The following is a 16,766-nucleotide window of genomic DNA, read 5'->3' on the forward strand; positions in this document are numbered from 1 at the left end:
TCTCACATTCATTCTCTCCTCTAATTCTCCCCGCCCGTCTCTCTGAGGCAGCTAATCATCTCTCTTTCTGTGGCGGTACCTAGTTCTCTCTCTTCATTAGGGAGAGAAAGAGAGATTCTCCACCTGGGGACAGTGACGTCCGACCGATATCACAAATTGCTTTTGGGGAGTTTACTTTTGGGTCATAGACACACACACACACAGGCATGCATGCAGGGACGAACACAAACTCACGCATGCGCACAAACACACGCAAGGACGCGCACACACACACACACACACGCACGCACACACAAACACACTCACACTCGCGCGCACACACACTCTAAATTACTTGACTGAGAATGGCAAAAGCATAGAGAAAAGTATTTCTAAGTACACAACCCCTGTGGCCTGTCATCTCCTGGCTCAGGTTATAGTAGCAGAAAGAGATAATATCACAATCAATAGCAGCTGGGTATTTCAGAGGCCTTGTCCCAAGGTATTGATAGCATTGGTTTGATTAAAATATAAAGGACTTCCTGGAAAGGTCAGAGTCAGTGGTGTGCCTCCTGTTTTAGAGAGGGAACAGAGCACGGCAGGGGAATGGATACAACACAACACATGAGAGGAGGCATTAGGAGGGCAGCTCAGATATCCTACTGTACACATTCCTTCACCCTGTCTTGTCCTCTTAATAAGGCCACTCTGAGGTCATGTACTGACACAGCTATGGACCCTTGACCCCATTACCCTCCAGCTCACACTGCAATCCTGCTATCGGCAGTTTAACATTGTGGATAGAACCAATACCCAATCCCAAACCATTCCCACCATCTTCGTCATTCATCATCGTCATTGTTGGCCCCACCGTAATTGAACAATGCTGCTATAAACGAATCATGGGACAGTACAAGTGACATGTCTACTGAACACATGTATCTGATGTTCTTCCTGACCGTATATTCATCATGGTCTGAATGCAGTATTAGAATTTGAACTGTCTGCTTACCTCCTTGGTGCTGGGTAATAATAGTAGTAATATTAAAGACAGATGGTGTGTTGTGTGAATCTACATGTTCTCCTGCACTCCTCCTCTCAGTAAGAGATTTATAGAAGCCAGTCAACAAGCAGAGACCAATGTGCTCTGTTCCACATCCTGTCAGAGCCTTGTGGCCAATTATCTGCTACAACATTGAGGTTATGGATTTTCACAGATGGATAAGGATGGATGGGTGTTTTGACTGGTTTCACGTGTTAAAATCCCGTGGGTGAATATATCGGTGTCCGTCAGTGTTTGACAGTTTGTGTATTTGTTAATATTAACATGTTTGGGAGGCCTTCACTACAGTATATAGTGGTAACGGCACACAATGCTCTGCTTACTAATGTTCGTGACAGTGGGTATGCATGTGTGTGTGTGTCTGCGTGTCTGTCTGTCTAGTTGTAGTCCATTCCCTCAGTGCTACAGTGTACAGATAGAGCAGTAGAGAGACTCACTTTTCTCTCCTTGTCTCCGTACTCCAGGCCCAGGGTGTCCATGGCACGGACGATGGCAGCCAGAGACTGGATTGTGTTGCTGAAGACCACAGGCTTGTACTGCTTCACATCATCTCCAGAGAAGCCATCCTCGTGGATAATCCTGCAAACATGAATGTGATTCATACAGGTCAGGTGGGCATTTACCTAAACAGGGACAACATGTTCACGGCACACATACTGGTGGCAGACACACAGAGGCACACATACTGGTGGTAGACACACAGAGGCACACATACTGGTGGCAGACACACAGAGGCACACATACTGGTGGCAGACACACAGAGGCACACATACTGGTGGCAGACACACAGAGGCACACATACTGGTGGCAGACACACAGAGGCACACATACTGGTGGCAGACACACAGAGGCACACATACTGGTGGCAGACACACAGAGGCACACATACTGGTGGCAGACACACAGAGGCACACATACTGGTGGCAGACACACAGAGGCACACATACTGGTGGCAGACACACAGAGGCACACATACTGGTGGCAGACACACAGAGGCACACATACTGGTGGTAGACACACAGAGGCACACATACTGGTGGCAGACACACAGAGGCACACATACTGGTGGCAGACACACAGAGGCACACATACTGGTGGCAGACACACAGAGGCACACATACTGGTGGCAGACACACAGAGGCACACATACTGGTGGCAGACACACAGAGGCACACATACTGGTGGTAGACACACAGAGGCACACATAGAGGCACACATACTGGTGGCAGACACACAGAGGCACACATACTGGTGGCAGACACACAGAGGCACACATACTGGTGGCAGACACACAGAGGCACACATACTGGTGGCAGACACACAGAGACACACATACTGGTGGCAGACACACAGAGGCACACATACTGGTGGTAGACACACAGAGGCACACATAGAGGCACACATACTGGTGGCAGACACACAGAGGCACACATACTGGTGGCAGACACACAGAGGCACACATACTGGTGGCAGACACACAGAGGCACACATACTGGTGGCAGACACACAGAGGCACACATACTGGTGGCAGACACACAGAGGCACACATAGAGGCACACATACTGGTGGCAGACACACAGAGGCACACATACTGGTGGCAGACACGCAGAGGCACACATACTGGTGGCAGACACACAGAGGCACACATACTGGTGGTAGACACGCAGAGGCACACATACTGGTGGCAGACACACAGAGGCACACATACTGGTGGCAGACACACAGAGGCACACATACTGGTGGCAGACACACAGAGGCACACATACTGGTGGTAGACACACAGAGGCACACATACTGGTGGCAGACACACAGAGGCACACATACTGGTGGCAGACACACAGAGGCACACATACTGGTGGTAGACACGCAGAGGCACACATACTGGTGGTAGACACACAGAGGCACACATACTGGTGGCAGACACACATACTGGTGGTAGACACACAGAGGCACACATACTGGTGGCAGACACACAGAGGCACACATACTGGTGGCAGACACACAGAGGCACACATACTGGTGGCAGACACACAGAGGCACACATAGAGGCACACATACTGGTGGTAGACACACAGAGGCACACATACTGGTGGCAGACACACAGAGGCACACATACTGGTGGCAGACACACAGAGGCACACATACTGGTGGTAGACACACAGAGGCACACATACTGGTGGCAGACACACAGAGGCACACATACTGGTGGTAGACACGCAGAGGCACACATACTGGTGGCAGACACACAGAGGCACACATACTGGTGGCAGACACGCAGAGGCACACATACTGGTGGCAGACACACAGAGGCACACATACTGGTGGTAGACACACAGAGGCACACATAGTGGTGGCAGACACACAGAGGCACACATACTGGTGGCAGACACACAGAGGCACACATACTGGTGGCAGACACACAGAGGCACACATACTGGTGGTAGACACACAGAGGCACACATACTGGTGGTAGACACACAGAGGCACACATACTGGTGGTAGACACACAGAGGCACACATACTGGTGGCAGACACACAGAGGCACACATACTGGTGGTAGACACACAGAGGCACACATACTGTATCCCAACACACACACACACACACACACGCGCGCACAGCCAAGCGCACACAGCCAAGCGCACACAGCCAAGCGCACACAGAAACACAGAGGCTTGGGTAGCCCTGAGCTCCTCTCTCTTCCTCAGCCTGGCTCCATCTTAATTCTATTTTCCTTTCATTTGCTCCGTTGCCACTGTAGATGGCCGTTGAAGAAAGGGGGAGAGAGGGGAGATCTGAGAGTTTCTCCCCCACCCAGCAGCCAGAGCTAGTCCAGGACCAGATGTGGAGAGTGCGCCCCATTAGGCAGATACACATGGAGACACATTGACCCCAGGCCTGAGATCTCCTCTTCACGACACAAACACCACAGCAGAGAGAGGCTCAGCCGATTTACCCCCGACAGGCACCATTAACACCTCACCTCACCGCCCAGCCCCACACTCTCACTGGTCATGATATCCAGTCCCCAGTCCATTTAATGGACCAGATGGAGCACGAGCTCCTACCAACAAAGAGTACAGTCTGAGCATTGTGTTTGTGAAAGTGAGCGTGTGTGTGCCCTTTGAAGTAGGCCAAGCATATAAAAAGAAAGGCAGAGAGATGTCAGTGCCCTAAGCCCTGACTTACTGCGCAAGAGAGAGGCAGAGTGTCCCAGCCCAAGAAGCCTGCGGCTGTAACATACAGATACAGTTTGTGATCCTCCAACAGCAATATGCCTCCTCTCCAGTAACATGCCTTTCATAAGACTCTTTGCAATGACTCCATGTCTGTCTCGACTCATATCACTATGAGTCGAGAAAAATTGTATGAAAATGAAATGTATGCATTCACTACTGTAAGTCGCTCTGGATAAGAGCGTCTGCTAAATGACTAAAATGTAAATGTAAAATGTACTCTCTCAATACACTGACAAGCCTGAACTTGCCCTGCTGTGTGTGTGTGTGTGTGTGTGTGTGTGTGTGTGTGTGTGTGTGTGTGTGTGTGTGTGTGTTTGCACTTGCTTTCCTACATTATCAGCAGTGGTGTAAAGTACTTAAGTAAAAATACTTTAAAGGTACTACTTAAGTAGTTTTTTGGGTATCTGTACTTTACTGTACTATTTATATTTTGACTATTTTTACTTCACTACATTCCTTAAGAAAATATTATACTTTTTACTCCATACATTTTCCTTGACATTCAAAAGTACTATTTACATTTTGAATGCTTAGAAAGACAGGAAAATAGTCAAATTCACACACTTATCAACAGAACATCCCTGGTCATCCCTACTGTCTCTGATCTGGTGGACTCACTAAACACACATGCTTAGTTTGTAAATTATGTCTGAATGTTGGAGTGTGACCCTGGCTTTCAGTAAATAAATAAAAACAAGAAAATGGTGCCGTCTGGTTTGGTTAATATAAGGAATTAGAAATTATTTATACTTTTACTTTTGATACTTAAGTATATTTTAAACCAAGGTTAGGGTTAGGTTTAGGGTTCTGGGGTTAAGGTTAGGGTGAGGTTTAGGGTTCTGGGGGTTAAGGTTAGAGTTGGGGGTAGGGGTGTTGTTAGGGTTAGGGAAAATATGATTTTTAATGGTCAACATTTTTATACTCCAAAAAGTCCTGAAATTTCACAAAAACAAAGCTGTGTGTGTGTGTGGCAGGCTGACATTTACTGTCATGAGTCTTGTCCTGGAGGCAAAACTGAGAGTTTTCCTCTTAAACAGCTGCAAAGTCAAAATTGGCTATGTTGTAAACATTCATGAAAACAAAAATGAACTTTTTGGTCTTTATTTAAGGTTAGGGTTAGGCATAAGGGTTAGCAGTGTGGATAAGGTTAGGGTTAGGCATAAGGGTTAGCAGTGTGGTTAAGGTTAGGCATAAGGGTTAGCAGTGTGGATAAGGTTAGGGTTAGGCATAAGGGTTAGCAGTGTGGTTAAGGTTAGGGTTAGGCATAAGGGTTAGCAGTGTGGTTAAGGTTAGGGTTAGGCATAAGGGTTAGCAGTGTGGTTAAGGTTAGGGTTAGGCATAAGGGTTAGCAGTGTGGTTAAGGTTAGGGTTAGGCATAAGGGTTAGCAGTGTGGTTAAGGTTAGGGTTAGGCATAAGGGTTAGCAGTGTGGTTAAGGTTAGGGTTAGGCATAAGGGTTAGCCGTGTGGTTAAGGTTAGGGTTAGGCATAAGGGTTAGCAGTGTGGTTAAGGTTAGGGTTAAGCATAAGGGTTAGCAGTGTGGTTAAGGTTAGGCATAAGGGTTAGCAGTGTGGTTAAGGTTAGGCATAAGGGTTAGCAGTGTGGTTAAGGTTAGGGTTAGGCATAAGGGTTAGCAGTGTGGATAAGGTTAGGGTTAGGCATAAGGGTTAGCAGTGTGGATAAGGTTAGGGTTAGGCATAAGGGTTAGCAGTGTGGTTAAGGTTAGGGTTAGGCATAAGGGTTAGCAGTGTGGTTAAGGTTAGGGTTAGGCATAAGGGTTAGCAGTGTGGTTAAGGTTAGGGTTAGGCATAAGGGTTAGCAGTGTGGTTAAGGTTAGGGTTAGGCATAAGTGTTAGCAGTGTGGTTAAGGTTAGGGTTAGGCATAAGGGTTAGCAGTGTGGTTAAGGTTAGGGTTAGGCATAAGGGTTAGCAGTGTGGATAAGGTTAGGGCTAGATTTGAGGATTTGATGACTTTGTGGCTGTGCCAGCTAGTGACCACTCTGCAGAGCTTCCTCCAGAACAAGATTAATGACGAAATAGCTAACTTGCGTGTGTGTGTGTGTGTGTGTGTGTGTGTGTGTGTGTGTGTGTGTGTGTGTGTGTGTGTGTGTGTGTGTGAGAGAGACAGTGACTTACCTACAGCTCAGCAGTAATGCTGCTGTGACACAGACATGTGCGTGTCAACGACAAGAGAATATTGCCTCTTTATCTCCCCTTTACTCTCCCCGTCTTCTCTCTCCCTCCCTCCCTCTTTCAACAATAATCTTCCTATGACGAATGCTTTATCTGTGGGTGTAATAAACAGCAGGGGGGAGACACTGGTTCTGCATTACTGATACCTGGGCTGGTGGGCGGGGGTGTTCCAGAGGAGAGGGGGGAAGGTTCCTACTCTCCCCAGCACAGAGCATATGTGGAAGGGTTGAGGAAAGTACAGAAGGGAGGGGAGCTTTGCATTATATAGCCTACTGTAAACTGTGTGTAGTTGTGTGAGTCACCTTACTTTGAGTAGTCCCATAATCCTGTGGTCAATGACTCTGGTATCGATTGTCAGAGCTTAGCTCCTCTCCAGGGGAAATGAAAGCTCTCTCAGACACTGTTTTTCTTCCTCTTTAACAGACTTGTTTTACTTGCTGGCATTGTGACTGGCAGACCAGGTGTGCCTTGGCAGAGATAGGCATGTGGCAGCCAGGACCCCCCCCCCATTGGGGAAACTAAGAGGCAGGTTAACACCTGGGTCGTTCTGGGTCGTTCCATGTCATTTCAGCAAGCCTATCTCAGACTGTTCTGAAATCCTTTGTGTAGTTAGAAAGATAAGATTAGCATTCTGGAAACATTATTTTGTTGAAATATAACTTGATCTCTGAGGAATTAGGCTAATTGATTGCACCCAACTTGGCCAATTTAATTTCCAGGATTCATATAACATCCAATAAATATAGTACCTTACATCTGATTTGAACCTAACTTTTTTCTACCAATGAGTTAGACCTGAGGAATCCAAAGGAATAGTCAAAAGACAACCATGGACCCCCTACACCAATCCCACCCTAACAAAAAACATTATACAGTATCAGTTCTCTATGTCTGGCAAGTAGTATGGTGCTGAGGCTTGGAGTATTGTCACGATTGTCTCGATGGTGATGTCTCCCCCACCCCTGATCAGATAAATGAGTCCATGCCGTCCCTATGAGGGGTGTGTCACTTGAGTGGCTTGAGTCACTGACGTGGTCTTCCTGTCTGGGTTGGCGCCCCCCCCCTTGGGTTGTGCCGTGGCGGAGATCTTTGTGGACTATACTCGGCCTTGTCTCAGGATGGTAAGTTGGTGGTTGAAGATATCCCTCTAGTGGTGTGGGGGCTGTGCTTTGGCAAAGTGGGTGGGGTTATATCCTGCCTGTTGGCCCTGTCCGGGGGTATCATCAGATGGGGCCACAGTGTCTCCTGACCCCTCCTGTCTCAGCCTCCAGTATTTATGCTGCAGTAGTTTATTGTCGGGGGCTAGGGTCAGTCTGTTATATCTGGAGTATTTCTCCTGTCTTATCTGGTGTCCTGTGTGAATTTGAGTATGCTCTCTCTAATTCTATCTTTCTTTCTCTCTCTCGGAGGACCTGAGCCCTAGGACCATGCCTCAGGACTACCTGACATGATGACTCCTTGCTGTCCCCAGTCCACCTGGCCGTGCTGCCGCTCCAGTGTCAACTGTTCTGCCTGCGGCTATGGAACCCTGACCTGTTCACTGGACGTGCTACCTGTCCCAGACCTGCTGTTTTCAACTCCCTAGAGACAGCAGGAGCGGTAGAGATACTCTCAATGATTGGCTATGAAAAGCCAACTGACATTTACTCCTGAGGTGCTGACCTGTTGCACCCTCGACAACTACTGTGATTATTATTATTTGACCATGCTGGTCATTTATGAACATTTGAACATCTTGGCCATGTTCTGTTATAATCTCCACCCGGCACAGCCAGAAGAGGACTGGCCACCCCTCGTAGCCTGGTTCCTCTCTAGGTTTCTTCCAAGGTTTTGGCCTTTCTAGGGAGTTTTTCCTAGCCACCGTGCTTCTACACCTGCATTTCTTGCTGTTTGGGGTTTTAGGCTGGGTTTCTGTACAGCACTTTGAGATATCAGCTGATGTAAGAAGGGCTATATAAATACATTTGATTTGATTTGATTGAAGTTGTTAGGTTTATGTCCTATCCTACATCCTGATTTTACCAGGTTCTGACAACTAGCTGGTGCTGTTCCTGCTAGTAGGTGATTTCTTTTAAAGACAGGTTCCCTGTAGGCAGTGTATGGACAAGGGATGAAAGCAACCCATGCTTCGTTTTGTTTACCTGGCCACTGTTTCAAATGCTAACTTTTTAGCATCAGTGGGACAAATCCAATGCAAGTCAGCGGTACCTATATTAGCATTTCCACGCTTCATACCCAAATCATCTATAAGTAACATCTTTGAATTACACAATAAATGTTTTGATACTTTAGGATGATTTGGACATGAAGCGTGAAAATACTAATATACATACCAGTGACTTACATTGGATTTGTAACACAAATGCTAAAAGGTTAGCATTTCAAACAGTGGACAACAAAACCAAAGCATGAATTTCTATCATACCTTGTCCATAGACTGCTTACATGGTAGGGAAGGACCTCATCCAGCTGAGCCACGGTCAGTTCACCCCGCTACCATCTAAAAGAAGGAGACAGTAGAAAGCTGAGACTGAGAGACTGATAAACAGCTTCTATCTCCAGGCCATCAGACTGTTAAACAGATTCCTGCAGTACCCTTCCCTGAAACTTAGTCACTGTTACTAGCCGGCTACCACCCGGTACTCTACCCTGCACCCTAAGAGACTTCTTTGGCCTATGCACATAGAGTCGTTGAACACTGGTCACCTTAATCATTTTTACATATTCCTTTACCCACTTCATATGTATATACTGTATTCTAGTCATGGCACATCCTATATAACTACTGCTGTCCACATATTTTTTATTCATATACTGTCCATATTATCTTTACACACCATCATATACAGTTTGTTCTGAAAGTATTCACACCACTTGACTTTTTCCACATTTTGTTGTTTTACAGCCTGAATTTAAAATTGATTACATTTGGATTTTGTGTCACTGGCCAACACACAATACCCCATAATGTCAAAGGGGAATTATGTTTGACATTTATTTTTACAAATGAATTATAAATGAAAAGCTGAAATGTCTTGAGTCAATACGTTTTAAACCCCTTTGTTTTGGCAAGTCTAAACAAGTTCAGGAGTAAACATTTGCTTAACATGTCACATTTTTGAATGACTTCTTAAATCTCTGTACCCCACACATACAATTATCTAAAAGGTCCCTCAGTCAAGCAGTGAATTTCAAACACAGATTCAACCACAAAAACCAGGGAGGTTTTCCAATGCCTCGCAGAGAAGGGAACCTATTGGTAAATAAAAAATCAGAAGTTGAATATCCTTTTGAGCATGGTGAAGTAATTAATTACACTCGGGATGGTGTATCAATATACCCAGTCACTACAAAAATACAGACGTCCTTACTAACTCAGTTGCCAGAGAGGAAGGAAAAAGCTCAATGAGTTCACCAAGAGGCCAATGGTGACTTTAAAACAGTTACAGAGTTGAATAGCTGTGATAGGAGAAAACTGAGGATGGATCAACAACATTGTAGTTACTCCACAATACTAACCTAATTGACAGAGTGAAAAGAAAGAATCATGTACAGAATAAAAATATTCCAAAACATGCATCCTGTTTGCAATAAGGCACTAAATGAATACTAGAAAAAAAGTGGAAAAGTAATTCACTTTATGTCCTGAATACAATGCGTTATGTTTAGGGGCAAATCCAACACGTCACTGAGTACCACTCTTCATATTTTCAAGCATCTGAGGCAGGATTGTGTCTTGGCACAGATCTGGGGAAGGGTACCAAAATATTTCTGAAAATGGCCTGCATACTCACCAGTCATGTCACCCATTGAGCATGTTTGGGATGCTCTGCATCGACATGTACAACAGCGTGTTCCAGTTCTCGCCAATATCCATCAACTTCACACAGCCATTGAAGAGGAGTGGGACAACATTCCACAGGCCACAGTCAACAGCCTGATCAACTTTATGCGAAGGAGATGTGTCGCGCTGCATGAGGCAAATGGTGGTCACACCAGATCCCGACAGATTTTCTGATCAACGCTCCTCTGTGTATCTGTGACCAACAAATGCATATCTGTATTCCCAGTCATGTGACATCCATAGATTAGAGCTGTAACTCAGTAAAATCTTGGAAATTGTTGCATGTTGCATTTATACTTTTGTTAAGTGTATATATATATATTTATATATCTCCTAATTCCATTCTTTTACTTTTAGATGTGCGTGTATTATTGTGAATCGTTTTTAGATACTACTGCACTGTTAGAGCTAGGAACACAAGCATTTTGATACACCCGCAATAACATCTGCTAAATATGTGTATGTCACCAATAAGATTAGATTTGATATACTGTATATACACTGAACAAAAATGTAAATGCAACATGCAACCAGTCAGTATCCATTTGCCTCATGCAGCACGACACATCTCCTTCGCATGCAGAAAACGGAAGAACTGGGACATTGGCAGCTTCCAGGAATTGTGTACAGATCCTTGCGACATGGTCATGCTGAAGCATGAGATGATGGTGGTGGATGAATGGCACGACAATGGGCCTCAGGACAGTATTTCGAGCCGCAGCTCCATATTACTTGCCAGACATAGAGAACTGATACTATATACTCATTATTGTGTTGGGATTGGAGTGGGACCTGGGGTGTCTGTGGGTGGCTTTTGACCAGTTCTTTGGATTCCTCATGTCTAACTCATTGTTTGGTCCAAATCAGATGTTGGGTACCATAGTTATTGAATATTATATGAATCCTATAAATTAAAATGGCCAATTTGGGTGCAATCAATTCTCTTAATTTCTCAGAGATAAAATTATATTTCAACAAAATAATGATGCAGGAATGCAAATCTTATCTGTTTCTAACAGAAACAATTTTGGAACAATCTGAGATGGAGGGTGTCGAAATCCTTTTTCTTATGCTTTTTGAGGTGGAACGACCCACCTGGCAAAGACCTGCCAACATACCCTGCACTGCTCTGTACATGTTCCACAGGAACACCACCACACTGGACATTACATCTACTAAACAAACACTGCTGCTCAATGTCTTAACCACAGAGCCAACAGAAAGCAGAACATCCGTCTCCACATCTCTCCACACTGACCACTGCCCCATTGGGATGACCCATAGTGACCACAGCTCTACTCTGACCCTACACAACCACAGATCTCTAAATCACCATTAAAACAACACTCTACACCTGCAACCTTGCAAACGTTTAGTAAATATCATGTCAAGCCAATATCACCCAGCACCGCTGCCAGCTGTGCCTCTGTTTTCCTCTGTGCTGAAACTCCAGTGAGCGCGCCATCTCAGGTGACTGATTAATAATCCAGAGGTTCAAAACAACACGTCTTTAAGCAATCTCTAAATCACAAAGCTAAGTGCATGTTCCAAGGGTTTACTGATGTCCCAGGGTTTACTGATGTCCCAGGGGTTTCTGATGTCCCAGGGGTTTCTGATGTCCCAGGGGTTTCTGATGTCCCAGGGGTTGCTGATGTCCCAGGGGTTGCTGATGTCCCAGGGGTTTCTGATGTCCCAGGGGTTTCTGATGTCCCAGGGGTTTCTGATGTCCCAGGGGTTTCTGATGTCCCATGGGTTGCTGATGTCCCAGGGGTTTCTGATGTCCCAGGGGTTTCTGATGTCCCAGGGGTTTCTGATGTCCCAGGGGTTGCTGATGTCCCAGGGGTTGCTGATGTCCCAGGGGTTTCTGATGTCCCAGGGGTTTCTGATGTCCCAGGGGTTGCTGATGTCCCAGGGGTTGCTGATGTCCCAGGGGTTTCTGATGTCCCAGGGGTTTCTGATGTCCCAGGGGTTGCTGATGTCCCAGGGGTTTCTGATGTCCCAGGGGTTTCTGATGTCCCAGGGGTTTCTGATGTCCCAGGGGTTTCTGATGTCCCAGGGGTTTCTGATGTCCCAGGGGTTGCTGATGTCCCAGGGGTTTCTGATGTCCCAGGGGTTTCTGATGTCCCAGGGGTTGCTGATGTCCCAGGGGTTGCTGATGTCCCAGGGGTTGCTGATGTCCCAGGGGTTGCTGATGTCCCAGGGGTTTCTGATTCTCACAGGGGCCGAATGACTCATTGTTCTGTTTCTGATAGGAGACACTGAAAGGACAGCAAGTCCTTATACCAGGCCACCTGTCAGAAAGAGCAGATCCAGGCCCACACCACAGGTCAGCTAGCTACAACACACAGTACAGTCTGCAGAGTGCATGTCAGGAGCTGATACAAGAGTGATTACAAGTCACTCTACAAGGGTGATTAAAAGTCTTGTCTTTCCCCCTGTGTCCCATTGCAGAGCAGTGGAGGGAGAGAGCTCTGAAATGAGACTGCAGGATTTACCATACCACAATGTGCAGTGTAACCTGCTGTCTAGTACAGTATATGGTAAAACCAGCCTTCCCAGTAAGAAGGGTCAGAAGGCTCTGCTATACCCTTGAGTGTAAGGACATGAAAAGTACAGAGTGTGCTACATTAGTGTGCTACATTTTCAAAGTCATCTTCCCTTGGTTTCCATTCCTCTCTGCAAAGCCTCATCAGGCAGTGTGTGGGTGGAACACCACAGGAGAGCTCAGATCATTATTACTGCCTTCCCTTCCCACCAACTTTATTAAGGGACCCTCATTAAGTAACAGATAGAGAGAGAGGGGGAGAGGGGGAGAGAAAGAAAGAGAAAATAGGTACAGAGTAACGGAGCAGCACAATTGGAGGATAATTTTAATGTTCGAAGGGTCTGTGCTTTTCACGCTTGAGGACTTTTCTCATTTGGGTCTCTCTCGGCCGTCTGTCAGCTGGGAGGAGAGGAGAGGAGGGAGGGCGGCAGGTAGCCGCTGGGGAGGGCAGAACAGAGAGCACATTAGGCCCTCCTTGGTGTCTGACACGTGGAGATCTGTGAACTGGAACCTCTACCACCACGTCACTGTCACTGCCTCTCACACAGAGGGAGGGGCTTCTAAGAAGGGATGGAGTGGTCATTTTGCATTCTAGCCATGTACTGTACTGTACTGTACTGTACTGTACTGTACTGTACTGTACTGACTGACTAAATGCAACGTACTTGTTTACATAATGCTTTTGGTCTTACAATAAATGGAGCGCCTTGTATTGTGTACAGGTTTATTATACCTATTTCACTGTTGAGAGAAGTACGAGGGGGATGAATGGGATTTTTAAGCCAGTAATTTTGAGTTTGCAAATCGTCATGCCAAACAAATGATCCTTTGTGCTCCCGGCACGCTCCAGTGCTGTTGCTGTCATCGGCCCCGGGACAGAGCTACTTTGATTCCCTACCAGCGTTGGGGGCGCTATTTATAACCTCTGCAATCAGAGGAGCGCTGCCTCCCAAGCATCAGATGCTCCAGCCTTTAGCACCAATCTGTCCCCCACACCCCGAGGTCGACCCACAGACACACACATGGACTGCTACCTAGATGGCACCCCCTTTCCTTTTTAGTGCCCATAGACCCCATTGGACTGTGATTAAAAAGTAGTGCACTATATTGGGAATAGGATGTAATTTGGGATGCACAGACATAGCCAGGGTTACGGCAGCACCACACCTCGGCTAGCCCTAGATTGGAACAGGCACACAACATCCCTCCCTCACCGCTCCCTCACCGCTCCCTCACCACTCCCTCACCGCATTCAACTTCCATCTCACATTAGCTTTCTGATATCAAACCACCATGTCTATATTCATACAAAAACACAATCACACAACAGTAATTATAGGGTGTATCTAAGGCTGTATTTTCCCCTCCCCCTCTCATTCCACCTCTCTCTTGCTAAAACGCTGCATCTTCCTGACTATGCCTGCTGATCTCTCCTCTCACCCTCCCAGACCCCGCTCAGAGCTAAATCCTACCACTGAGATTATGAAGTGTCCTCCCTCAGTTGGGACTTGCCAGCTGGTTGCTGGGAGAGGGTGACAGTAATTTTGGGTTTGCTTCACACCCAGCCTTGATCAGTCACAAACGCTGAATAATTACAGCGACAGATCTGCATATCTACAGATGTCATTAAATCCCAGCCTGATCCCTCCCTAAACAGCAGCCATTGTCCCCTCATTCACACAGTCCTCTGCTTCCACCCCTCTCCCTCCTCTCCCTCCTGGTCGTTTGTCATCCTGTAATTATATCTGCCATTGTCATCTCCCCTGGAACCCAAGGAGGAGAAGGAGCAGGGGAAGAAAATAAGAGGTGTATTGCTGAGGCAGCAGAATATCATCGCTGAGGCCTGCAGGGTTTTGGGCTCTAACCCACCAGCCTGTTCTGATCACAGCTATATTTAACCAGTTTGGAGGATACAGGGTGGCATCTCAGCCCTGCATAAACTAGTTGTCACGTCCTGACCAGTGAGAAGGGTCATTTTGCCATAGTAGAATGGTCAGGGCGGGGCAGGGGGGTTATTTTGTGTGTTTTGGGGTTGGTTTGTTTCTAGGGGAATTTGTTCAAGTTTTCTGTTTCTATGTTTCGTTTTCCTTGTGTGGCCGAGTATGGTTTCCAATCAGAGGCAGGTGTCTTTCGTTGTCTCTGATTGGAAGCCATACTTAGGCAGCTTGTTTTTCTTTGAGTTTTGTGGGTGTTTATTTTCCGTTTAGTTATTGTACCTGACGGAACTGTTGGTCGTTTTTGTTATTTTGTAAGTGTTACTCATTAAAGTATTCAGAATGAGCACTATCCACGCTGCGCCTTGGTCTAATCCTTTCGACGCCTGTGACACTAGTGTTGCATGGTATACCGAAATATCTGTACTTTTCAGTACTAAAACATGAAAAACGGTTCCGTACTTTTTGTTAGTAGCTCTAGCCTGTCCCGGGAGTCTTGGCTACATCATGTTAGCTCCCCACTCATGCTGCACAGAAGTTAACACACTTAAATAATGGAACACGGCATGTAGAAATGTTTCAACTTAATTACTGTTCGCAAAACAATGTCTATACAGGCTAGCCTAGAACACACTAACTACAATGCAAGAAGATACCATCAGCTTTGTAGGCTTACAGTACTTTCCTTGCTAGTTTACAGCTAAAGATAACATCAATTCACTACCCTAGTACTTTGTTTGTGATAATATGCAAACCATAATGCAAAATATGCTGATTTCAAAGCTGATTTCACTTAAACGTCTCTCCCTCACGTCTCCCCCTTGGACTGTGGGCTCTATTTAACAAACCTAACGTAACAGTACATCTTAGTGCTAGTGGTAGCGGCATAGGTCAAGGGGTGTGTCAGAAATATGTTTGCTATTTTCACTGCGGGAATTATGAGCACAAGAGCTGCCGGTAGCCAGTTATAAATAAATGAGTGTTGGTGTGTCGAGGATTGACTCCTCACTGGCTTATCAGATTGTGCTCCATAGATGGATATGTGGTTTCTTCAAGTTGTGTATTTACGTTTATGCATTGCGTTGTTTGTCACCAATTCGAATGTTAGATCATTATAGCCTAGTTTGTTAAATAGCATACAGAAAGAAAATAACTAAATGTAGGCTATCCCATCCTTGCTAAATATGTTGAACGTTTGCAGTCCACATTGTTCTAAGTAATTGCATGGCTTCAATATGGAAATGTAACATGGCATTCGCACTGATGTAGGGGCAAGATCTGCTGTAAATTGCATTATGCATATGTCTCAGCCATGGGCATGCCAAACTTTGTCAATTTACTATCGATAAGGCCTAAAAAGACTGTGAATAATTGTAATTCGAATAAAAACTAAACTTGTTTTAAATAAACAGGCACCGTAATTGCTCCCAATGGGCATATAATATTAAGACAACTTAGACTGGAGGGTTTAACACATATCCAACGTTTTCACAGAACCTGGACAAAGATCCAATATGAAGAGAAAGGGGGAATGTCGACTCACCGTTACACAGCTCCCAAATGTTTTAGAAACATAATGGAATCTTACAGATCGCACTGATACTTCTCCAGAAATAGCAGAAGGCTCCTAAATTGCATTGCATGCGAGCCATGGACATTCTCACCATAAAGTCAGGATGGTGAATCATTCTAATAACTTTGGTTTTTAATCAAATTAAAACAAAAAACAAACAATCCGGTTTTTTTTCAAAAAACAACAATATTTCTAAATAGGTCGGGGTCAGAAGCACGATATCATAAAATCGGCAGGATAAAAAAGACATGAACTGGCCTTTGTTATAGTAGCCCAGCGGTAAGGGAGGGCTTGTTTTTTAATCATATGAAACGGAAAACAGGCAATTGTTACAGAAAAATAACTTCTAAATATGTGGGTCACCAGCATCATGCCATCTCTCATTTCATTATGGGAA

At 45.6% G+C, this 16,766-nt stretch overlaps 1 protein-coding gene across 2 annotated transcripts in view; it reads right to left on the reverse strand.

The window, feature by feature from the left end:
* The window catches only part of LOC106560843 (guanine nucleotide-binding protein G(o) subunit alpha), a 143,784-nt gene that overhangs the window by 100,554 nt on the left and 26,464 nt on the right, over positions 1 to 16,766 (reverse strand). For both annotated transcript variants that reach the window (XM_014124202.2, XM_014124203.2), the window contains exon 3: positions 1,480 to 1,621. In XM_014124202.2, the coding sequence (XP_013979677.1) occupies positions 1,480 to 1,621 (142 nt within the window). The remainder of the gene's footprint in view (positions 1 to 1,479; positions 1,622 to 16,766) is intronic.

The sequence above is a fragment of the Salmo salar genome, chromosome ssa10 (assembly GCF_905237065.1).
Source record: "Salmo salar chromosome ssa10, Ssal_v3.1, whole genome shotgun sequence".
Lineage (NCBI taxonomy): Eukaryota > Metazoa > Chordata > Actinopteri > Salmoniformes > Salmonidae > Salmo > Salmo salar.